This window comes from Somniosus microcephalus, chromosome 22, assembly GCF_052327205.1.
Source record: "Somniosus microcephalus isolate GS21.2 chromosome 22, FLI_Smic_1.0, whole genome shotgun sequence".
Taxonomy (NCBI): Eukaryota; Metazoa; Chordata; class Chondrichthyes; order Squaliformes; family Somniosidae; genus Somniosus; species Somniosus microcephalus.
This window is the reverse complement of record NC_141008.1, coordinates 24,849,301-24,875,187: the sequence shown is the minus strand read 5'-3', so window position 1 is coordinate 24,875,187 and position 25,887 is coordinate 24,849,301. Positions and strand designations below refer to the sequence as shown.

General features: G+C 46.9%; 1 protein-coding gene across 1 annotated transcript in view; it reads left to right on the top strand.

Annotated features, from left to right (window-relative positions):
* Positions 1-25,151, top strand: part of tmem132e (transmembrane protein 132E) — a 1,606,823-nt gene extending 1,581,672 nt beyond the window's left edge. The window contains exon 9 of the mRNA XM_085964335.1: positions 21,051-25,151. Within this exon, the coding sequence (XP_085820461.1) occupies positions 21,051-22,262 (1,212 nt within the window). The 3' untranslated portion in view covers positions 22,263-25,151. The remainder of the gene's footprint in view (positions 1-21,050) is intronic.
* The last annotated feature ends 736 nt before the right edge of the window (positions 25,152-25,887 follow it).

Sequence of the window (25,887 nt, the reverse complement as noted above, 5' to 3'; positions counted from 1 at the left end):
TAAGAGGAATATCATATGAATATATAAAGCATTCACCTTCCTACTATCGCCGAGTGATTTATAGTCTAATGACAGGATTTATTTGTGGATTCTAGGCCTTGTATAATCCTACAATTTGGGTCTCTGCAGTGACTGGACTTTCAATGGTAACATTTCCTTTGCTGGAAGTCAATGCTCAGGAGTCTGATTCAAATCACTGTCAGGCAGACTCGAGTAGCATAGGTCCATTAACTAAGAACTTTTATTGGCAGCCTCTTCAAATCCACAGTTTACATAGAATTTTACAGCACAGAAACAGGCCATTTGACCCAACAGGTCTATACCGATGTTTATGCCCCACACGAGTCTCCTTCCACCTTACTTCATCTCACCCTATCAACATAGTCTTCCATTCCTTTCTCCCTCATGTACTTATCTAGCTTTCCCTTAAATGTATCTACGCTATTTGCCTCAACTACTCCTTGTAGTAGCGAGTTCCACATTCTAACTACTTTTTGAGTAAAGATGTTTCTCCTAAATTCCTTATTGGATTTATTAGTGACTATCTTATATTTATAGCCCCTAGTTTTAGACTCCCCGCTCCCCCCCCCACAAGTCAAAATACCTTCTTTACGTCTACCTTATTGAACCCCTTCATAATTTTAAAGACCTCTTTAAGGTCTCTCAGTCCTCTCTTTTCTAGAGAAAAAAGCTCCAGCCTGTTCAATCTGTCACAGTTTGAGAACCTATATTTTTATGCAAAGATATATGGGGAATATTTTGCATTGAGGGGACAAAAATATAACAGGGAAGAAAGTAATGGCCCAGAAATTCGGGTCGGGGGCTTCCCGCGGGTGCAAGCCCCCGATCTGCACTTAACTTGCGCGCCGGCCGTTGAGCTCTGGGCCCCCATGGAATTCCAATCCGGGGCCTGGTCCAGCTGCCGGCGCGCAGTGCTTGCGTATCCCAGGGGCGCAGTTAGTTCGATGCGTCCTCTGGGATCACGTGGGCCATGGGGAGCCAATCGGAGCAGGGAATGCTCCATTCATAAGTCTGACCGGAAGTGCTGTCAAGACTTATAAATACTACGGCCCCAAAATAGCACTAAGTCTTCAAATAATTTTTTTTTTAATCACATTTTTTAAATAAACTATAAATTACATGAAATAACTATTTTAAACAATTTAAATTTTTGAAAAAAATAATTTTATTTTCTAACGGGGCTAAAAATAAACTTACCTTGCTTTAAAGTATTTAAAAATAATAAACCTGTGGAAAAAATGTTTTAATTTTAATTCACCACTTACCTTGTAAAAAGCAGGCCTTACGCCTGCTTTTTACATTTCTAAATTCTGCAGGCTTACGTTCCCGGGAAAACCTGTAAAAAAAAACGAAGTTCAATGCGCACGCGCAGCCCCTCCTGCGCACATGTTCGACCTCTGAACCCCTTCGTTCAGAGGAACGGAAGTGCTGGTTTCATGCGCATGCGCAGTGCAGGCAGGTAACCGGCACTTCCATTGGGCCTACGGGTGAGTACCCCATGCGTACTCACCCGTGGAGACCCGAATTTCTGGGCCTATATCTCACAAATAGTTACACAGTAATTTCATGCAGTTTATAAGTAATGTGTTATCTACTCATTTTTCATATTTAGTATATTTACAGGTTTCAAATCAATTGGATGTAAGCATCCTTTATTAGGAGAAGGAAATTAAGGCTCAGCATTAAAAGTCCCCCCATTCCTGCCAGGCGCAGAGAGTTAAGATTCCCCCTCATATCTCATGGGCAGTCATAATATACATTATCGTGACTGGCCATGACCTTTTATTTACACCACTTCCAGTAAATGTAACAACTTAAGTTTCATGATAGCTACTCGGAAAATGAAACTTCAATAGAATACAAGAAGGTCTAAGGGAGGTTTACAGTGCATGTGTGTGATTGCACGAAGTGTGGTAAATAAGATTGGTGAGCTGCAGGCGCAAATAGCCACATGGGAATATAATGTCATGGGGATAACAGAGACCTGGCTCAAAATAGGACAATATTGGGTACTAAATATTTCTGGATATAAGGGGGGGGCTAAATTCGGTTGATTTGCACCTCCCGTTAGCGCAAATCAACTAGCGCCTGGGCGTGGTGCCGCTAAAGCCTCCCACGAAATTCAGCGGGAAGTTAGCGGCAGCGCTAACCGTTAGCACCGTGCGGCGCTGCACCGCCAGTGATGATATCATCTCCATGCGCAGCGCCCTGCTCACGCCCCAGCTGTAATATTGGGTGGCAACCCCCGAGTTACCGCTGGACGCTATGTCCACCGAGGTCAGGGGGGCCTACCTGCAGCCGGGGCGGCGCTAGTTAAAGGGGAGGTGGTGGGCGGCCATTTTTGTTGCTGGCCGCCTGCCAGCACCTGCCCCCGTTACTGCCCCCGGCCCCCGTGAAGCCCCCAATTGAGGGGTACTGGCTGCTCTCTGTGAGCCCGGCACTCCTCTTGAGTGCCGGGCTCATTTGCCGGCACTCCCTATCCCTGATGGCCCAGCTGGGTGCCGGGACGCGCTGCGCCAGGCCCTTCCCCTTTAATAAGGGCAGGAAGGCCTGCAGACGCGCTGCAGCACGTAGCGCCATGATATTGGCTCACAGCGCCCCAAGAGGGAAATGGGGCGCTTCCAGTCGCTCCCCTCCTCCCTCTCGGGGTGCTACCTGGGAAAATCAGCCGCGGGGGCGCTAACTTTTTCGGGGCGCTAAAATTATCGCCCCGGCAAAGGTAGCACCCCAGCGCTATCCGATATTTACCCCAAGGTGTTCAGGAAAGACAGGGAAGGAAAAAAAGGAGGCAGTATTGATTAAGGAGAATATTACAGTGCTGGAGAGACAGAATGTCCTGGAAGGGTCAAGGACAGAATCTATTTGGTTACAGTTAAGAAATAATAGAGGTGCCATTACACTACTAGGTGTATTCTATAGGCCGCCAACTAGTGGGAAGGATATAGAGGAGCAAATTTGCAGAGGTGCAAGAACTATGGAGTAGTGATAATGGGGGACTTCAACTATTCAACAATTAGCGTGCAAAATTAAGGCACATGGGATTGGGGGCAAGGTATTGACTTGGATAGAGAACTGGTTGGCGGACAGAAAGCAAAGTTGGAATAAACGGGTCGTTTTCCGAGTGGCAGGCAGTGACTAGTGGGGCACTGCAAGGATCGGTCCTAGGATCCCAGCTGTTCACAATATATATTAATGATCTGGACGAGGGAATTGGATGTAATATCTCCAAATTTGCAGACGACACAAAGCTGGGTGGGAGGGTATGCTGTGAGGAGGATGTCGTGAAACTCCAGTACGATTTGGACAGGTTGGGTGATTGGGCAGAAACATGGCAAATGCACTATAATGTGGATAAATGTGAGGTTATCCACTTTGGTGGCAAAAACAGGAAGGCAGATTATTATTTGAATGGCAATAGATTGGGAGAAGGGGAAGTGCAAAGAGACCTGGGTGTTCTTGTGCACCAGTCGCTGAAGGTAAGCATGCAGGTGCAGCAGGCGGTTAAGAAGGCAAATGGTATGTTGGCCTTCGTAGCAAGAGGGTTTGAGTACAGGAACAAGGATGTCTTGCTGCAGTTGTACAGGGCCTTGGTGAGACCGCACCTTGAGTATTGTGTGCAGTTTTGGTCGCCTTATCTGAGGAAGGACGTTCTTGCCATGGAAGAAGTGCAGCGAAGATTCACCAGGCTGATACCTGGGATGGCAGGAATGACGTATGAGGAGAGATTGTGTCGATTGGGCTTATACCCACTGGAGTTTAGAAGATTGAGAGGGGATCTCATCGAAACCTATAAAATTCTGTCAGGCCTGGACAGACTAGATGCAGGAAGGATGTTTCTGATGGCCGGGGAGTCCAGAACCAGGGGTCATAGTCTAAGGATAAGGGGTAAGCCATTTAGGACTGAAATGAGGAGGAATTTCTTCACCCAGAGAGTGGTGAACCTGTGGAATTCTCTGCCACAGAGGGCGGTGGAGGCCAGTTCATTAAATATATTCAAGAAAGAGTTGGATATATTTCTTAAGGCTAAAGGGATCAAGGAATATGGGGAGAAGGCAGAGACAGCGTACTGAATTTGGATGATCAGCCATGATCTCATTGAATGGCGGAGCAGGCTCGAAGGGCCGAATGGCCTACTCCTGCTCCTATCTTCTATGTTTCTATCCTAATATAGACTGGGATAGTAATAGTGTAAAGGGCAGAGAGGGGGAAGAATTTCTGAAGTGTGTTCGGGAGGACTTTCTTGATCAGTAAATTTCCAGCCCACCGAGGAAGGAGGCATTGCTGGATCCGGTTCTGAAGCATGAGATGGGTCAAGTGGAGCAAGTGTCAGTAGGGGAACATTTAGGGAACAGTGATCATAGTATCATAAGGTTTAGATTAGATATGGAAAAGGACAGGGAGCAATCTAGATTAAAAAGACTGAATTGGAGGAAGGCCAGTTTCAGTGGGGTGAGAATGGATCTGGCCCAGGTAAATTGGAATCAAACATTGCCAGGCAAAACAGTAATCGAACAATGGGTTGCCTTTAAAGAGGAGATGGTTCAGGTACAGTCGAGGTACAATCCCACAAGGGGGAAAGGTAGGGCAACCAAGGTCAGAGCTCCCTGGATGACGAAAGAGATAGAGAGTAAGATGAAGCAGAAAAAGGGGGCGTATGACAGATGTCAGGTTGAGAATACAAGTGAGAACCTGCCTGGATATAGAAAGTTCAGAGGGGAAGTGAAAAAGGAAATAAGAGCGGCAAAGAGCGAGTATAAGAATAGATTGGCAGCTAACATAAAAGGGAAGGAAAAAAGGGAGGTGGCGTGGCAGTGCTGATTAAGGAAGACATTGTAGTGTTGGAAAGAAAGGATGCTCTTGAGGGGACAAGGGCAGAATCCATTTGGTTAGAGTTGAGGAGCAAAAAGGGTATGATCACGCTATTGGGGATATTCTATAGGCATCCAAATAGTGAGAGGGAGATAGAGGAGCAAATCTGTGGGGAAATCGCAGTGATATGCAAGGGCTATAGAGTGGTGATATTGGGGGACTAATTACCCAAATATCGATTAGGATAATGCTAGGGTAAAGGGAAAAGAGGGGGAGGAATTTCTGAAATGTGTTCAGGAGAATTTCCTTGACCAGTATGTTCTTGGCCCAACTAGGAAGGAGGCATTGCTGGATCTGGTGCTGGGGAATGAGGTGGGCCAGGTCGACCAAGTGTCTGGGAGAACACTTGGGTACAAGTGATCATTGTATCATAAGATTTAGATAAGCAATGGAGAGGAGCAAGGAACAATCTAGAGTGGAACTTCTAAACTGGAATAGGGCTAACTTCAATGGGATGCGAAAGGATCTAGCCAGGGTAAAATGGAACCAAAGACTGACAGGAAAAACTGTAACGGAACAATGGGTGATCTTTAAGGAGGAGATGTTCCAAGTACAGGCTAGGTACATTCCAACAAGAGGGAAGGGTAAGGGAACCAAAGCAAGGGCTCCTTGGATGACGAGGGAGATAGAGAAGATGATGAAACAAAAAGAGGGTGTATGATGCATGTCAGGTGAATTCTTCAAGGGAGAACCAGACCAAATACAATAAGTTAAGAGGGGAAGTGAAGATGAAAATAAGATTGGCAAAGAGAGAATATGAGAGTAGAATGGCGGTTAACATAAAAGGGAACCCAAAAATCTTGTAAACATTAAGAGGCGGGGTGGGGCCTATTCGGGACAAACAAGGTGACATATGCTTAGAGGTGCAGGGCAAGGCTAGAACACTCAATGAGTACTTTGTATCGGTGTTTACTAAGGAGGTGGATGCTGACAAAATATCTGTAGCAGTGGAAAAGGTAGAAGCAATGGAAGGGGTGAAGATTGATAGACAGAATGTACTAGAAAGGCTGGGTATGCTTAGAGTGGATAAGTCGCCTGGTCCAGATGCTTGCATCCCAGATTGCTAAGGGAATTGGGGGAGGAGATAGTGGAAGGGCTTGCCATAATTTTCCAATCTTCTCTAGATGCAGGAGAGATGCCTGAGGATTGGAAAGTGGCAAATGTGACACCATTGTTCAAGAAAGGGTGTAAGAACAATCCTAGTAACTACAGGCCGGTTAGTTTAACATCAGTGGTGGGTAAATTTTTAGAAACAATAATCAAGGAAAAAATTAACGGGCACTTGGAGAGGTTTAAGCTAATTAAGGAGAGCCGACACGGAATTGTAAAAGGCAGATCATGTTTGACTAATCTAATTGAATTTTTTGATGAAGTAACGGGGAGGATCGATGAAGGGAATGCAATGGATGTTGTCAACATGGATTTTAGATAGGCGTTTGACAAAGTACCACATAGAAGGCTGGTTAACAAAATTGAGGCTCATGGAATAGGTGGGTCAGTGGCAGCTTGGTTAAGGAATTGGCTTAAGGACAGAAAACAGTGAGTTGTGGTAAATGGCTGTTTTTCAGACTGGAGGATGGTAGACAGTGGTGTTCCCTAAGGGTCAGTGCTGGAGCCACTGCTTTCTTTGATATATATAAATGACCTGGATATTGGAACACAAAGTAGAATTTCTAAGTTTGCCGATGGGGGTGTGGCAAACAGTGACGATGATACCAATCGACTGCAACAAGACATAGAAAGGCTAGCAGAATGGGCAGACAGGTGGCAGATGGAATTTAATGCAGAGAAATGTGAGGTGATGCATTTTGGCAGAGGGAACAGGGAGAGGCAATATACACTTAATGGCACAGTTTTAAAGAGTGTGCAGGGATAGAGGGACCTGGGAGTAAATGTGCATAGGTCCCTGAAAGTGGCGGGACATATTGAGAGTGGTTAGCAAAGCATATGGGATCTTGGGCTTCATAAATAGAGGTATTGAGTACAAAAGTAGAGAAGTTATGCTGAACCTTTATAAAGCGCTGTTTAGGCCACAACTGGAGTATTGCGTCCAGTTCTGGTCACCACACTTTAAGAAGGATGTGAAGGCCCTTGAGAGGGTGCAGAGGAGATTTACCAGAATGGTTCTGGGGATGGGGGATCTTAGCTACAAGGACAGGTTGGAGAAGCTGGATTTGTTTTCATTAGAGCAAAGGAGGTTCAGGGGTGATTTGATAGAGGTGTACACGATTATGACGGGTTTGGATAGACTAGACGGGGAAAGGCTGTTCCCACTAGTTGATGGTACATGACTAGAGGACACAGATTTAAGGTTTTGGCCAAGAGATACAAGGGGGATGTGAGGAAAAACTTTTTTATGCAGCGAGTGGTGAGGACCTGGAACTCGCTGCCGACAGAAGTGGTGGAAGCGGAGACACTCAATGTTTTCAAGGGGAGACTGGATAGACACTTGAGGGAAATAAACTTGCAGGGCTTTGGGGCTAGAGCGGGGAAATGGGACTGACTGGATTACTCTGCAGACGGACTCGATGGGCCAAATGGCCTCCTTCTGTGCCATATGACTCTATGGGCTAAAAATTGAGTCGCGCCCCCTTTGGGGCGCTAACTTTGCCGGAGAGCTACTTTTAGCGCCCCGGAAAAATTAGCACCCCGTGACCGAAATTGAGTGGGAGCGCCCCAAGAGGGAAGCGGGGCACTACTGGAAGCGCCCCGCCTCCCTCTTGGGGCGCTGCAAGGGAATATCGCGGCACATCACGCCACGGTATTGCAGGCCTTCCTCCCCTTCTTAAAAATGGAAATTGCGGAGGTACTGGCCATAATCTTACAATCCTCTTTAGATAGGGGGTTGGTACCAGAGGACTGGAGAATGGCAAATGTTACACCCTTGTTCAAAAAAGATTGTAAGGATAAACCCAGCAACCACAGGCCAGTCGGTTTAACCTCGGTAGTGGGGAAGACTTTAGAAGCGATAATCCAGGACAAAATTAACAGTCACTTGGACAAGTATGGATTAATTAAGGAAAGCCAGCATGGATTTGTTAAAGGCAAATCGTGTATAACTAACTTGATTGAGTTTTTTGATGAGGTACCAGAGAGGGTTGATGAGGGCATTGTGGTTGATGTGGTGTACATGGACATAGGCATTTGATAAAGTGCCACATAATAGGCTTGCCAGCAAAGTTGAAGCCCATGGAATAAAAGAGACAGTGGCAGCATGGATATGAAATTGGTAAGTGACAGGAAATGGAGAGTAGTGGTGAACGGTTGTTTTTTGGACTGGAGGAAGGTACACAGTGGTGTTCCCCAAGGGTCGGTACTAGGACCACTGCTTTTCTTGATATATATTAATTACTTGGACCTGGGTGTACAGGGCACAATTTCAAAATTTGCAGGTGACACAAAATTTGGAAGTTTAGTGAACAGTGAGGAGGATAGTGATAGACTTCAAGAAGACATAGACAGGCTGGTGGAATGGGAGGACACGTGGCAGATGAAATTTAATGCAGAAAAGTGTGAAGTGATACATTTTGGTAGGAAGAACGAGGAGAGACAGTATAAAATAAAGGGTACAATTCTAAAGGGGTGCATGAACAGAGAGACCTGGGGGAATGTGTGTATAAATCATTGAAGGTGGCAAGGCAGGTTGAGAAAGCAGTTAAAAAAGTGTACGGGATCCTGGGTTTCATAAATAGAGGCATAGAGTACAAAAGCAAGGAAGTTATGATGAACCTTTATAAAATACTGGTTCGGCCTCAACTGGAGTATTGTGTCCAATTCTGGGCACCGCACTTTAGGAAGGATGTGAAGGTCTTGGAGAGGGTCCAGAAAAGATTTACAAGAATGGTTCCAGGGATGAGGGACTTCAGTCACGTGGACAGACTGGAGAAGCTGTCCTCCTTAGAGCAGAGACTGTTGAGAGGAGATTTGATAGAGGTGTTCAAAATCATGAGTAGATAGAGGGAAACTGTTCCCATTGGCGGAAGGGTCGAGAACCACAGGACACAGATTTAAGGTGAATCGCAGAAGAACCAAAGGCAACATAAGAAAAAACTTTTTTATGCAGCGAGTGGTTAGGATCTGGAATGCACTGTCTGAAAAGGTGGTGGAGGCAGACTCAATCATGGCTTTCAAAAGGGAATTGGATAAGTACCTGAAGGAAATAAATTAATGGGCTACGGGGAAAGGGCGGGGGCGTGGGACTAGCTGAAGTCCTCTTGCAGAGAGCCGGCACGGACTCGACGGGCCGAATGGCCTCCTGTGCTGTAACCATTCTATGATTCAACATCACAGGAGTTGTAATTTTAACCCTGCTCCTGTAGAATGGTGATATACAATTGCGGTGTGTAAGTTTTCTCGGTAAACTTTTGGTAATGTGCCTAAGATAATGAACAAAACATCCTTTCGTTAATTATCTTAGCTACTGGAACTATCCTATGATTGCAGAGGATTTCTAGTAGCATCTTCAAACATACGACAAAGGACAGCAAAAAAACAGCAAGCTTGACCTGCCCCACATGGTGTATCTTACACACACCATCAAACCCTTCATCCCACAGCCGCACATTCTGAGAAAGGCAAAAAACACTGAGAAAAACAAATCCTTCAGCCAATTTATGAAAAAACACTCATGAAATTCCTCTCCTGTAGGAAATCAAGCAAGTACCAGCAAATTCCAGTGACTTGTGTTACTATCCCCATAATACCACCTACCTTCCATATAGTTCTTGATGTCTTCTACTGGTCCAGATTCCTTTTTAACACTTGCAGTGAATCCACACTCGCAATACATACTGACAACTTGTTTCAGAGGTCTCTGACTCGTTACGAAACTTCTTAGCACTTAACCTGACACTCTGCTTACATAACTTGTACTGATGCCACCTAGTTCTTAGGGTTGAATAGAATGCAGAGATTGTGAATAGTCTGGTTCAGCCTGAGATAGTGGCCAGGGAGGGGGGATGGAGTTGGTGGCTAGGGAATGTTGTTTGTGGCGTAAGCCAAAGACAATGGGGGAGAAATTCGGTGGAGCTGCAAACGGGGCAGCAATCTCGCCTGGGCGCTGGAATTGGCGCAGTGATCGGAGCAGTTGCGACCACCGGAAATTCAACTTGACCGCCCCAAGAGGGACACGGGGCGAGGCTCGAGGCGCTCCGCGTCCCTCTTAGGGCGCTGAAACTGAATATCGCAGCGCAACGTGCCGCAGCGCCACACGCTGCGGCACGGCGCGCTGTGGTACTGCAGGCCTTCCTCCCATTCTTAAGGGGGTGGGGCCTGCACCAGCGCGATGAGCGATCGCGAGTGCCGGCAAAAGAGCCCAGCACCGAGGAGAAGTGCCGGGCTCTCGGAAAACAGCCGGCACTGCTGCGGGGGGAGATCAGGAGGCTGGGGACAGAGGTGCTGGCAGGTGGCCGCCGAAAAAAACGGCCGCCCCGCACCTCCACCTTAATTTGCGCCACTGCCGCCACAGGTAGGCCCCGTGAACCGGGCGCGAGTTGCGAACGGCGCTACAGAGGCGGGCGCTACCATATATCGAGATCGGGGCGGTAGCGGGGCGCTGCGCACACCGATGATGTCATCGGTGGCAGTGCAGCGCAACAGGCCAACGCCGCCATTAGCGTCCCAGCTAAATATCGCGGGAGGCGTGGCCAGTGGTGCTAAAGCCACTGAGTGCCCTCTTTAGGCGCTAACTGGTGGCGCAGCCCACCGAATTTCTAGGCCAATAACTTTAGTCTTCCCAATGGTTAATTGATGGAAATTTTGGTTCATCCAGGACTGGATATCAGACAAGCAGTCTGACAACGTCGAGGCAGTGGAGGGGTCGAGAGAGGTGGCGGTGAGGTAAAGCTGGGTGTCATCAGCATACATGTAGATCCTGACGATGTATTTTCGGATAATATTGCCGAGGGGCAGCATGTAGATGAGAAATAGGAGAGGGCCGAGGATAGATTCTTGGGGGACTCCAGAAATAAAGTTGCGGGAGGAGGAGAGAAACCATTGCGGGAGATTCTTTGGCTATGACTGGCTATGTAAGAGTTGAATCAGGCGAGGGCAGTCCCACTCAGCTGGACAACAGAGGAGAGGAGTTGGAGGAGAATGGTGTAGTCAACCATGTCAAAGGCTGGAGACCAGTCAAGAAGGATGAGGAGGAATAGTGCACCACGACCACAGTCACATATCATTTGTGACTAGCAAAAGCATCGTATTGATAAAAGCAGCTGATTGTTGGTTTTCAGAAAATGGTCTTCTTGCGCCAAGTTGCAGCCTCAATTCCAACCTTTCAACACATTGCATATGTATGTCATGAGGATGAAAAAATGAGTTTTCAAAAATAAGGCACAAATCAGGATTTTCATAACTGCTCTACAGTAAAGGAATACAAATAGCTTAACATGTCTTTTTCACTGACATTGGGCCAAATTCTGCTGTATTGGAGGTATGAAAAAGGTTTGCAATGATAAAGGGTACAGCTGTTATCAAGGCAAACATTTGACAATTCAATTCAGTCTTCAGCTTGTTGCATATGAACCTTATTCTGATTGCATATCTTCTAAAACGATATTCTGTGAAATTATTCATCCTGTTGAATATTATAATGGAAAATGCAAATAAAGCAGAAGCACAAAAGCCTTCTGCTAATAATATTCACTAAATGAATTGAAAACTTTCTGCCTTTTCATATTTTAAGTAGTTTTAGAATTTAATAGATACTCAGAGGAAACCCATTTTAGAGCAGAGCTAAATGGCTAACATTTTGTGTCCTTACTTGCTTTCGTTGATAAGAATGGAAGACAGCTTAAATTTTTAAATCCCAGCTTTTTACAATACAAGAAGACATTTACTGCAATCAATGATTAGGGGACCCATTCTGATCCCATGATCATTTTCATTTTCAAAAGAGCCTTGCTTTTCTTGTATATTTAGGGCTGGATTTTCATTCAGGTGCAGGTTGGTGTCGTGTAATCCGCATTTTGTGTTATTCACACGAATCTAATTTGATGTGGGAGATTGATGCTGTTTTAACTAAATTGCCCAATTGAGTTCCAGCGTGTGGGAACCCATGGCAAATGAGTTTCTCCAGTCTGAAAGTCGCCTCCGATGACGTCATCATTGCTGCTGCACTTAAGGTCTGCAAGAAGCCTTGGTTCTGCAGACTGCCAACCATTTGGCATTTGCTGATACACTGAGCTGGAAGCAGAATGGCCAGAGAAAGACCGAGGTCTGCACCCCGTTTCGACGACGTTGCCCTGCAGGCTTTAGTGGAGGGAGCAAGAGCTCACAAGGAGGTGCTCTTTCCTTCATCAGGGAGGAAGAAGCCTCCCCAGCAGACAAAGGCTGTGTGGCTGCAAGTGGCAGAGGAGATCAACTCCTTATCGGCTACCCGCAGAACCTGGATACAGTGTAGGAAGAGATTTCATGACCTTTAGCGCACTGGAAAAGTCTCAATCTGATCCCCATTGCCTTTCCTCACCAGCACTCAGCTTTAGCAATCTCTTCCTCCACATCCCACTTGACACTGACATCCATGCACCCTTACCCATTCCCTCTCTCTCTATGGTCACATTCACCTAACTATTTGACTATGCAGCCCTCACACTCCCTATCACTCTGATGCTATGAAAACAACTGACAACACACAGGGAGGGCCCTTGGTCTTACCACCTCACTCCATCTTTGTCTCCTTCTAAGCATCTATGCTATGGATTCTCCACACTCACTCCTTCATTCTCACTCAACCTCCACTTGTCTCCCTCATTGCAGGAAAAGAGAGCTCACAATAAAAGAGAACGAGCGAGGACAGGAGGAGGGCCACCATCAGTAGCCCACCTCACCCCCTGGGAGGAGGCGGTCCTGGAGATCGCAGGAGTGGAGGACGACGCGCATGTGGGGGACGGACGGATGGGTGCATCACACCAAGCTGGTGACAGAATAGTTTTCCATCTCTCTCATTGACATTACATGAGTCGCTGATAATGTTTCGGAAGCTCTAACAGATGGACTAATGATCATCTGCAATATGCAATGTGCATGTAACCTTGGCATCACATCTCTGGCTCTTTCCTTTACTCCCCCACAGGACCATCGCAAGCACCCGTCCCCACTAGCCAGGAGGAACAGGCTGAGCCTCCAGACTCCTCAGAGGAAGCTGCAACCTCTGAGGGCACAGCGTCAGCAGAATTCAGCGCACCCAGCACCAGCGCAGACACTCACACCTCGGTGGGACCTTCGGGACATAGAGTAGTGTTGTCACCGCGTGTATCACAGCTCACAAGTGAGCATCAGCAGATTGTGGAGACAGGGACAGCAGTGGAGAGTCCTAGTCGGAGGGCGCAGGACTCTGTCAGCTCGGCTCAGCTGCATGTCGACCCGCTGCCTCTGGGTCCATCCACAGTATCAGCGGTGATGGCACTCCAGGAAAAGATGCAGGAGTCTCTGGCAGGTTTTGTCTCCAGGGTCGCTGCGAGTGTGGAGCGAATGGAGAAGTCCCTCGCTAACATGAGCAGAGCCTTTGTGGAGTCATTGGTGCATGAATGCATCAACATGGAAAGGATGGCAACCTCCATGGAGGTGCTAAGTCGCCAGAGTGTTGAAAATATGGTGAGTGTTCAGAATAGACTGACATCTCTGGAGGAGCGATGGTCAGCTATTGAACAGAGAAACCAGACCTTCATGGCAGTCCCTCTGAGTAGGACTGCCAGTGCAGCAAGGTGCTCTCAAGCCACTTGCAAGTGCTGAGGGGGACCTGACCCATGAGAGGGAAGTTGGTAGCAGACATCAAGGAAGTGGGGGCTCCTCTCCAAGCACTCACACTTCCATGCCACTGTAGAGCCCTCGGACAGAGCCCCACCAGAGTCCACACCCAACTGAGATCGGCGTCTCAACCCCTGCACAGCCGCAGGAGCAGCAGACTGTTGATGAGCCCTCACAGGTTCGCAACCCCAGAGGACGCCCGCCAAAGGTGTCGAGACAGGAGCAGCAAGAATCTGAGCAAGGGGCCTCTACATCTGCTGAAGCCACAGGGGAAGCACCACGTAGGAGCATGTGTAAGAGAACGATACTGCACAAATAGTCACAAGGGTAGTCACTTGGGTGAAATTTGATCATATGAATCATGTACATAAAAAATCTGATGGCTACTGCTGTAGTTGTGGCGTGTGTCATTTCGCGAATGGGACTTCCACATTGAGGGCTTAGGATTACAGGAAAATCTTTTTATACGGGACAGGCGTGGTGCCGGTTTATCAAAAAGTCCGGATTACAGAGAGGTATAGTAAAAGGTACGAGAGCCCCCGACACGACCACAGATCCAGGCATCCCTGTTGCATAGCAACAGGTGCAGGAATCCCGGCCACAGATCCAGGCATCCCTGTTGCATAGCAACAGGTGCAGGAACCCCGGTTACATGGCCACAGATCCAGGAACGGCCACTCATATGAAGTAAAACTTACCTGAACCCACTCTTGCATTTTGCCAGTTAACAGAGATTTCTGGTTATTTAGGTGCCGGTAAATTGAGTTTCCTGTACTTGCAATTGTCAGTATGGTGGTCAAATTGCTAGGAATCAGCTGGTTCGTGGCCATTGTCGATGCTCAGGTAAGAAGATGCGAGGCAAAAGTGCTTGAGTGGCTAGGCTAAGCAAATCTGGCCAAGATGAGTGCGTTCCTTGCATCCCGGGCAGCAATGTTCTCGTGTACTGCTGCCGCTGGTTGATGGGCCTCTGCAGGATGTTCGTTTTCGCTCTCCTCCTCCTCCTCCTCCTCATCTGAGGAGGATATGTGAGGAGCCACTTGGTCCTCAGGAATCTGCAAGCCACGACGCTGTGCCATGTTGTGAAGTGCACAGCAAACCACAACAATTCTGGAGACCCTGGCTGCTGAGTACTGCAGGGCTCTACCTGATCTATCCAGGCATCTGAAGCGCATCTTCAGCAAACCGATGGTTTGCTCGATTATGGCTCTGGTGGACATGTGGCTGGAGTTGTAACTCTCCTCAGCTTCATTGGATGGTCTCCTCAACGGCGTCATTAGCCACGTCCTCAGGGGATAGCCCTTGTCTCCAAGTAGCCATCCGTTAAGTTGGTCTGGCGGACTGAATAGTGGAGGCACACTAGACTGCTGCAGTATGAAGGAGTCATGGCAACTGCCAGGGTACCTGGCACAAACATGCAAAATTTCCTTCTTGTGGTCACACACCAGCTGAACGTTAAGGAGTGGAAGCCCTTGCGATTGACAAAAATACCTGGATTGCGATGGGATGCCTTAAAGGCCACATGTGTGCAGTCAACGACACCCTGCACCCTTGCAAAGCCTGCCAGATGAGCTCATCCAACCGCACGCGCCGTGACACTTGTTCGATCCTTGGTGAAATGGATGTGATTGTGCGCGAGGGCAAAGAGGGCATCGGTTACCTGCGTGATGCAAGTGTGTGCGGCCGCCTGGGAGATGCCGCTGTTACTGATCCCTGGAATGAGCCTGAGGCAAAAAAGTTGAGTGCGGTGGTGACTTTGACGGCCACTGGTAAGGGTTGTCCACCTGGTCCTCTGGCCGGCAGGTCTTGTTGCAGCATTGCGCAGATGTCACCAACTACCTCTCGCGAAAGTCGGAGCCGCCTTTGGCACTGCTGCTCAGACATGTTGAGATAGCTGACCCTGTGTCTGTAGATCCTGTTTGGGGGTTATCTCCTGTGCCAACGGGCTTCCATGTGCTGGCCCCTTCTGGCCTGTGCATCTTCAGGTGGGTGAGCAGCAGCTTGGCGTGCCTGTTGTTGCTGCTGCTGCTGTTGGGGCTGCTGTTGTTGCTGCTGTTGTTGGTGCTGCTGTTGTTGTTGCTGCTGTTGTTCGGCCTCATCTAATATCCAGAAGAGAAGGAAATAAATGGCTCCCATGCTTCTGGTAGATGCCTCAGTTGAGGAAGCGCTCAGTGAAGGTGGCAAGAGGGGTTTCCCAGGAGGTCACACTGGAGATGGGTGTCAGGCTCCAAACTTCCACAGCTGTGGTTATGCCTTCTGAAAGTTCCCCCAGACCTGAGACTACAAAGTCCTGCCACCTGCAAATGATGGCTGATCAAATCTCCTCTTTAATGGTTGACCTGCAGCTGATAGTCAGCAATCCAATAGTGCTCCCGCCAGGTTTCACCGTCGTGTTTCAGAACAGGCATGTTTCACGTGCGAAAAGGGTTAAAATTGCAATGGCCATTCAAAATGGCATTATAGAGGCAATTTAGTGCTTGTTAAGGGCCTTAACGGCCTATCCCGCCTCTTGAAGGCGGGACGGAAAGGGGACCATCAGACTCGAATTTTTGAAAATTGCATGGAGGCGGGGTCGGGCCCGCCCGCCAGTTTTTGCAACTTTAACCACCTGCACGCCCCCAATCCCGCCTCCTCAGCCCAATGAAAATCCTGCCCTTAGTGTCATTTCATCTCCCCATGAATTCAGTCAATGTGATTACCTATTGGACAATTGACTCCAAATGCATTTTCATGAACAGTTAAAACAAAGATTTGTGCGAAAAAAGACAAATCGCGCTCCCCCCAGCACCATGAAAATACTGTGGCCCACTGCCAGTCCGGGCTTGCCCTCTTCAGTCTGCCTCTCCCCTACAGATGTAAGAAGTCACACAACACCAGGTTATAGTCCAACAGCTTTATTTGAAGTCACAAGCTTTCGGAGCGCTGCTCCTTCGTCAGGTGAAGTGGAGAAATGCATAAAGACACAGCTTATATAGTCAGAGAATAATGTCAGATGTTTACAGGTAATCTTTCTAACTGCCATTTATCACACCTCGGCAGAGAGATAATCACAGCAATCAAAGGTGTGAATGGTGTCCAAACAGGTCAGTCAGGAAAACATTACATCAAAGAACAATGAGGTGGGGTCACAAGGGGTCAGGTGTTGCAGATGCTGGGGTCTGTGTTAAAAAAGAAAAAAACAGACAAAAAACATTTTTTTTTGCTGGAAATCACAGCAGGCCCGGCCGCATCTGTGTAGAGAGAACAAGTCAACGACGACTCGAGTCTGGATGACCCTACGTCAGGTAGGGTTACATGTAGCGTGATATGAACCCAAGATCCCGGTTCAGGCCATCCTCATGGGTGCGGAACTTGGCTATCAGTTTCTGCTCGACGATTTTGCGTTGTCGTGTGTCTCGAAGGCCGCCTTGGAGAATGCTTACCCGAAGATCGGAGGCTGAATGTCCTTGACTGCTGAAGTGTTCCCCGACTGGGAGGGAACACTCCTGCCTGCCGATTGTTGCGCGGTGTCCGTTCATACGTTGTCGCAGTGTCTGCATGGTCTCGCCGATGTACCATGCTCCAGGGCATCCTTTCCTGCAACGTATGAGGTAGACAACGTTGGCCGAGTCACATGAGTATGTACCATGTACCTGGTGGGTGGTGTCCTCACGTGTGATGATGGTATCTGTGTTGATGATCTGGCATGTCTTGCAGAGGTTGTTGTGGCAGGGTTGTGTGGTGTCGTGGTCGCTGTTCTCCTGAAAGCTGGGTAATTTTCTGCGAACGATGGTCTGTTTGAGGTTAGGCGGCTGTTTGAAGGCGAGTAGCGGAGGCATGGGGATGGCCTTAGCGAGGTGTTCATCGTCATCGATGACATGTTGAAGGCTGCGAAGAACATGGCGTAGTTTCTCTGCTCCGGGGAAGTACTGGACGACGAAGGGTACTCTGTTGGTTGTGTCCCGTGTTTGTCTTCTGAGGAGGTCTATACGATTTTTTGCTGTGGCCCGTCGGAACTGTCGATCGACGAGCCGAGCGTCATATCCCGTTCTTACGAGGGCGTCTTTCAGCGTCTGTAGGTGTCCATCGCGTTCGTCCTCATCTGAGCAGATCCTGTGTATTCGCAGGGCTTGTCCATAGGGGATGGCTTCTTTAACATGGTTAGGGTGGAAGCTGGAGAAGTGGAGCATCGTGAGGTTGTCCGTGAGCTTGCGGTAGAGTGAAGTGCTGAGGTGTCCGTCTTTGATGGAGATTCGTGTGTCCAAGAATGAAACCGATTCTGAGGAGTAGCCCATGGTGAGTTTGATGGTGGGATGGAACTTGTTGATGTTATCGTGTAGTCTTTTCAGTGATTCTTCGCCATGGGTCCATAGGAAGAAAATGTCGTCGATGTATCTGGTGTATAGCATTGGTTGGAGGTCCTGTGCAGCGAAGAAGTCTTGCTCGAACTTGTGCGTGAAGATGTTGGCGTATTGGGGTGCGAATTTGGTCCCCATGGCTGTTCCGTGTGTTTGGGTAAAGAACTGGTTGTCGAAGGTGAAGACATTGTGGTCAAGGATGAAGCGGATGAGTTGTAGGATGGCGTCTGGAGATTGGCTGTTGTTGGTGTTGAGTACTGAGGCTGTCGCAGCGATGCCGTCATCGTGGGGGATACTGGTGTAGAGTGCCGAGACGTCCATCGTGGCGAGGAGTGTTCCTGGTTCAACTGGTCCGTGGGTGCTGAGTTTCTGTAAGAAGTCTGTAGTGTCGCGACAGAAGCTGGGGGTTCCCTGTACAATGGGTTTCAGGACGCCCTCAACGTATCCAGAGAGGTTCTCACACAGGGTTCCGTTGCCTGATACGATAGGACGTCAGGGTGTGTTGGCTTTGTGTATCTTTGGGAGGCAGTAGAAGTCTCCCACGCGGGGAGTACGTGGGATGAGAGCGCGTAGGATGCTTTGAAGGTCTGGATCGAAGGTCTTGATCAGTCTGTTGAGTTGGCGGGTGTGTTCTTTGGTCGGATCTGCGGGTAACTGTCTGTAGTGTTCCTGGTTGTCCAGTTGTCGGTATGCTTCTTTGCAATAGTCCGTTCTGTTCTGTATGACGATGGCTCCTCCTTTGTCTGCTGGTTTGATGACGATGTTGCGGTTGGTCTTGAGAGCGTGGATGGCGTTGCGTTGTGCTCGGGTGATATTCTGGACTGTCTTGTGAGTGCGGCTGATGAATCTGGCATTGATGCATCTCCTGATAGCTTGAGCATACATGTCAAGCTTAGGGCAGCGACCCTCTGGAGGGGTCCAATTTGACTCTTTCTTCTTCGGTTGCTGCACTGCGGATCCCTCTGTCTGCTGTTCCGGATCATTGATTGTCTCATTGGGTTCGCTGCTGACATCTTGGGATTTGTGGAAGAATTCCCGGAGCCTCATTCTCCCGATGAATTCCTCTATGTCTGCCGCGAGACCGACGGGGTCCATTTTGGTGGTGGGGCAGAAATTGAGCCCTCGGCTGAGAACTTCAATTTCGTCTGGTTGAAGGGTGTGGTCGGACAGGTTGACGATGGACTTCCCTGTGGTTTCAACCGTGGTACCGGGGGAGGTTCGGTTGCTGCTGCTGGTGATGCCGAGTTTCTCAAGCTTCCTGTTCTTGGTGTGCATGTAGGCAGCATAGTTCTGTTGCCTTCTCTGTTTAGCGGTGTCTCGTAGCTGGTCTGCTGTGTCCTCAGCACAGGCTGAGAACATGGACTCCATCTCGATTTCGAGGTTGCGGCGTCTGCTGTAGAGCTAGTGTACGAGATGGTTGAGGAGTGTGCGAGAGGTACGACGGCAGAGTCTCTCAGAGTAGTCTGTGTTGTAGGTCGACTTGAGTGGGTTCGTGATCTGTAGTCCTTTCGGGATCTTGTCTGCTTTCTTGCATCTCTGTAGAAACTTGATGTCTGTGTCGATATGCGCAATCTTCTTGGAGATCCTCTCCACTTTGAGCCGGCAGTTTGTGGTGTCGATAGTAGCCATGGTGTGGAGATGCCGGAGTTGGACTGGGGTGGACAAATGTAAGAAGTCACACAACACCAGGTTTATTTGAAGTCACAAGCTTTCAGAGCGCTGCTCCTTCGTCAGGTGAAGTGGAGAGATGCATAAAGACACAGCTTATATAGTCAGAGAATAATGTCAGATGTTTACAGGTAATCTTTCTAACTGCCATTTATCACACCTTGGCAGAGAGATAATCACAGCAATCAAAGGTGTGAATGGTGTCCAAACAGGAAAACATTACATCAAAGAACAATGAGGTGAGGTCACAAGGGGTCAAATATTGCAGATGCTGGGGTCTGTGTTAAAAAAGAAAAAAACAGACAAAAAACATTTTTTTTTGCTGGAAATCACAGCAGGTCCAGCCGCATCTGTGTAGAGAGAACAAGCTAACGACGACTCGAGTCTGGATTACCCTACGTCAGGTGGGGTTACATGTAGCGTGACATGAACCCAAGATCCCGGTTCAGGCCGTCCTCATGGGTGCGGAACTTGGCTATCAGTTTCTGCTCAACGATTTTGCGTTGTCGTGTGTCTCGAAGGCTGATAGCCAAGTTCCGCACCCATGAGGACGGCCTGAACCGGGATCTTGGGTTCATGTCACGCTACATGTAACCCCACCTGACGTAGGGTCATCCAGACTTGAGTCGTCGTTGGCTTGTTCTCTCTACACAGATGCGGCTGGACCTGCTGTGATTTCCAGCAAAAAAAAATGTTTTTTGTCTTTTTTTGTTTTTCACACAGACCCCAGCATCTGCAACATTTGACCCCTTGTGACCCCACCTCATTGTTCTTTGATGTAATGTTTTCCTGACTGACCTGTTTGGACACCATTCACACTGTGATTATCTCTCTGCCGAGGTGTGATAAATGGCAGTTAGAAAGATTACCTGTAAACATCTGACATTATTCTCTGACTATATAAGCTGTGTCTTTATGCATCTCTCCACTTCACCTGACGAAGGAGCAGCGCTCCGAAAGCTTGTGACTTCAAATAAAGCTGTTGGACTATAACCTGGTGTTGTGTGACTTCTTACATTTGTCCACCCCAGTCCAACTCCGGCATCTCCACACCATCTCCCCTACAGGACCTACCTGCTGGCCGAATTGGCATGTTTTCCAATCACAACGCCCGTTTGGCATCGGTGTCGAACGCTATTCCAATTTCTCGGCCCCCTGTGTGATTGCCAGGTAAGACGGGGTGTGATCGCCACTAGGGTAGAATAGCCTGCCAACACTAACTATTTAAGGTCAGTCGTGAAAATGGGCAGCAAGGTACTGGAGAATAGAGGTAGCTGTGGAAACGTATTCCAATGAGAATTACCGCTTTCAGAAGAGGAGAGAAAAGAGGAAATGGCAGGAGTCTTCACTCTCAGATCAAATGACAGTTTCGAAGGTAATTATTATAACTTTTTTTTCTTTTTTTAATAGGAAGGTATCCTGAGCACGTGGATTTTCTACAGCGATAATACAGCAGTACCACTGACTCTCTATGATGTTAAAGACTACAACCTGACAGTTAGCACACTGAATGATAAAGTAGTCTCTTCTAACCAGGATTCTGTTTGGTCTCTGATAATAGCAGAAGGTGAAGGGTCAGGTGAATTTATCAAGGTCGAACTGGGGATCTGTGAACCGTGTAAAAAGACCAACCGCAAGAGTGTGCTGTTTGTATCATTGGTCAATGTGAAGGTTCACTTTGGGTCTGACGATGACTCAGAAGAAGACCTAGAAAATACTGGTGAGGATTATGCACCTGATGGAGTTAGATTTGAAGGCAACCCATTTGGACATAAACCGAAGGAGAAGGGTCAATTTGATTTCATGCCAGATACTTCATCTTCAACTGGTGACCATGACGAAAGTGTTATACGGAAGGTTAGCACAACAGTAAAGTCAGCTGTGGAAGAAAGGACTGACTCAAGGATGGAACCAGACAGGGGCACTGATGGCATGCAGGATAGTGGAGTGCACTTTGATAACACAAGGATGCCCAGCATGCCTCTTGACATTGATATCACAGATCTGCCAAAGGACCTTGCGGATCCTGATGATGAATATGCCCCAACACCAAGGGGTCTGACGGACTTGGAAATTGGAATGTATGCACTATTAGGAGTCTTCTGTCTTGCCATACTGGTTTTCCTAATAAATTGCATTGTCTTTGTTCTCAAGTACAGGCACAAACGTATTCCCCCAGAGGGCCAAGCCAGCATGGACCACTCGCATCACTGGGTGTTTCTAGGCAACGGGCAACCCCTTCGCACTCAGGCTGACCTCTCACCCCAGCCTGAAAGTCCCGGTAACCCCTTGGAAAACATCCAGACCTGCTGCCACAGTGACCATCAAAGTAGCGGCAGCTCACAGACAAGTGTGCAGAGTCAAGTGCACAGCAGAGCAGATGGTTCATCCGGGAGCTCAGTAAGGGAGCACAGTGAAGATCCACTGCACTCACCGACCTCCAAACGCAAGAGAGTCAAGTTTACCACTTTCACTACACTGCCATCAGAGGAGCTTGGCCTGGCCTACAATTGCATCCCTATAGCCGATGAGGAAGACATTGAGTGGGTCTGCCAGGATATGGGGCTCCGAGACCCAGAGGAACTACACAGCTACATTCAGAGAATAAAGGAGATTGCCTAGGCTGCTGCTGCTTTTCTTTTGCTGCATTTATATTTACCAGAAGTTTGTCACATGTCCAGTTTTTGTTTGCCCACAGGAAGAGGCTGCAATGCGTGGAGATCCGCTGAACAGAAAAGCACTGTAACATAACGCTTGTGGTCAATTGGCCACTGATGAGGCTGCACTAAACATAATGGATTTGCAGTGAGAAGCTGATCAACCCTTTTGCAAAGATTATACTCTACTGAAAATGATATTAACAAATTACAGCTTACGGAAGACAGAATCTCTTATATTGACATAAAAATGACTGGTATAGCACAGAGGCATACTGTTCACTGTTAGTCAAAGAAAGCATGCTGGGATTCCTTTGTGTAAGTGACAGTAAAATAAGACAGCATTGGCATCACATGTGAAAATGCTGTATTTTCAACTTAGACTCCAATAGGCTGCTAACTGCAGCAAATCACATGCAATGCACAGTGAGGGATTGGTTTAAGAGAGTGTAAAACAAAACTTGCGGCTGATAGATATGAAAGAACAAATGTGGTAAAACCCATACCCAGTAGGTTTACCACTGAACCAAGCTGATTGCTTAAGACAAAACTGGTAGTGGAACTAAGTGACAAATATTGAATTTTAAATAATGTTTTAATCTCAATTTGAGTCCACGGTCAGTTCTGTACCTTGATGACTTCTGTTTCATTCAAGTTTAGATCCCATTTCTTTGCAGTGATGGAAGCTGTTGAAGCAAGTGCATGGCATGAAGCGAATTGCAGTTACCGCTGGTTGGTAGGAAAGCTGATACATGAGTGATTAATCAAAGTGATGAAAAGGATAGGTTTCTCTGTTTATGGAAAACAAATAATGTAATATAGCTCTCAGTGAACTGTGGCAGCAGCAATCTACAAACAGTACATCTCGTCATTGGCCTCATTACATATTCATTTTAATTTAATATGCATATTTACAATGCAATTTGTGGGAAATGCAGGAGCAGAAATGTTCATATACACGAGCTTTCTTAATCACCACAGTAGGAATTAAGTGTGTTCAATTGTACAACAAAAATTCTTCATTTGCAGGAACTGGGAACCTGTGATTTTATCCACAAAACAATAGTGACAAGGGCAGTCTGAAAATTAAGACTTCTGGAAGGATTCTTCATATTTTGTTGGGGAAACAAGCAACTGCAGCAAATCAGCATTAGGCATTGACAGAAAATAAGCCCCAAGTGCCATTGGCCTTTGTAAATAATTGAAGGAGAATTTGACTCAAGTTGGTCATTAAACTATGGGGTGTGTGAGCACATGTGGTGCTTTCTAATCAGTGGACCTCTAAAAAGAACTAATCTGGAGACACCAGTGTGAGCTATGGGCCAATAGAATGTGTTGACTAATCCACTAGGGCTAGTGTGAAATGGAAATGTAATGAAAGAGGATTACCAAGGCTTGATAGATTGATGACAAATGGAGTAAAACCTCTCCACTGTGCTCCTACTAATTGCTAAATGTCATGAAATTTGGTGTGAGCAACAGGAGTTTAGCAGAAGTCTAAACAACTGTAGATCTCCATAGTGTGGGAGTGAGTTAGGTTTATTTCATGCTTATGGTTTATTATATATAGATTTCTATATCATTAAACCAAACCTCCACACATACCTATTATTAATGAAGCTCCTAGTTAATACAACGTCTGGCTCAGTCTTCTTGCTGGCACTATGCCTTTGAGTGCACCATATCTAATTTGTAAACCAGCGTTCCTGATGGTTGACGTATATTTGAGCCCTCAGTCAGCATTGCAGTCTGTTGATGGTTTCATTCATTACTTCATAAACTGCACAAAGAAATCCACCAGTCAGAGATTTCTGACTCTACGCTTGTAGCCTCACGATCTTCCTGTTCATTAAAATGAACGAGGAAAAAAGAGCGGTTGGCAAACTCACAAGCAGAAAATCCCGGCCTCTGCCATTTAAAAATCTACATAGTAAATACCAGATAAACACTCAGAGCTTAGAGTAATTTAACAGCATGAATGAACTGCAAGAGGGTGTATCTCGATTCTCACACAATTTTAGGACATAGTACAGCCTTACGGTTTAAAATGCACAGTAAATGCACACCTTATCAGTTATCCAATCAGTTATCCAATGATGTTCCTACAGTCAGTTTCATTTTCAGAAGTTATTTATGTCCAATATTGGAGTAAATGATTTCAGTCTTTGGGCAGTTATCCTGAAGTTATATCGAAAAAGGCATTTCAAAGATTTTGTAACAGTGAGAAGATTGATGTTCTGACAATTCGGCCTCAGAAATGGTGCCAAGTGTGAACAATGGAGTACAACAGTATAGAGTGCTGCAGATGTGTTCTCTAGACACGGTCCTCTGACACGGGGCTCTTGTGCCCACCAACCCCCACCCCCAGCCCCAAGCCCCACTGGCATTTCTCACTTGGTGGCAGAGCTTTCTGCTGTCTTGGCCTCACCCTCTGTGACTCATTCCCAAAACTTTGCCGCCTTGCTACTTCCCTCCCTGCCTTTAAAAACTTCCAGGAAACCTACCTTTTTGACTGTGCCTTTGGCTGACTTTCCTAAATCGTCCGCCTCTCTCCTCTGTGAAGCGCCTTGGGAGGTTTTGCTACATTAAATGCAAATTCCAAGTTATTATTGTTGTTTTTGAGATTGTAAAATTTCAAGGTTTGTATAATAGCACACAATACATAGTTCAGTTAATCATTGTTGCGACTATGGAAAGACATTTGTACCAAAATCATTAGTGTGTTTATAAAGGAATGGTTTATGATGTTTCTGCAACTAGTGCACAGAGGAGATCTTCACCCATGGTGACTGAGATAGCAGGATTGAAGTTTAGAATTGTAAGGAAAATAATAAAGTTGGAATGGAAATCTACATCCAGAAATTAATATTGCTGATATTAGTGAACAAACATTTCACGCATTCATATGGCATTGGTTTTACATAGATTGATGCCTCTGATAAAATGACATTAAACATTCATCCTTTAATGCCGTCAAATGTAATTTTCAGGTTTATATAACAATCTTATGTTATTTTGTTGTGTGTTTATGAGAGGAATGTCACTGGACTCAGAACATGGCAAGAGAACCAGCAAGGCTGAGTCACAGAGTGTTTACCTGCTACATCATAGCTCCCTGGCTAACAAAGGCTGTTGCTACAATTGCCCTTGGGAGTGCCTGCAGAAGAGAATATCAGCCAGTGCTCCTGCTCCTGATTACTTTCCATTGGCCCTACTGGAAAGTGCATGTGTGGGTGAAAATGTTTTAGCAAGTGGTACAACTAGAATACTCAGTACTGCATGTTGGTGTACCATGTTTTTCCAATTCATTTGGATGCATACATTCTATTTAAGTTTTTGAAAACCTCATCACTCTTAAATTAGATGCTTTCTTGGTTTAATGATTGTATTCCATAGTTACCCAATGAATATTTAATTACCCATTATATATCCTAGAAGCCTCCTAATCTATCTCACAGAATCCTGGATAATTTTGGTCAGCGTCAACCCCCTTCTATTTGTAGGTCAACCTGTTGAATGCATTGCCTCATTGGCCTATATAGTAGCCTGTATGGAGCACAGCAGTTGGGATATCTGCTTGCAGCATTAGG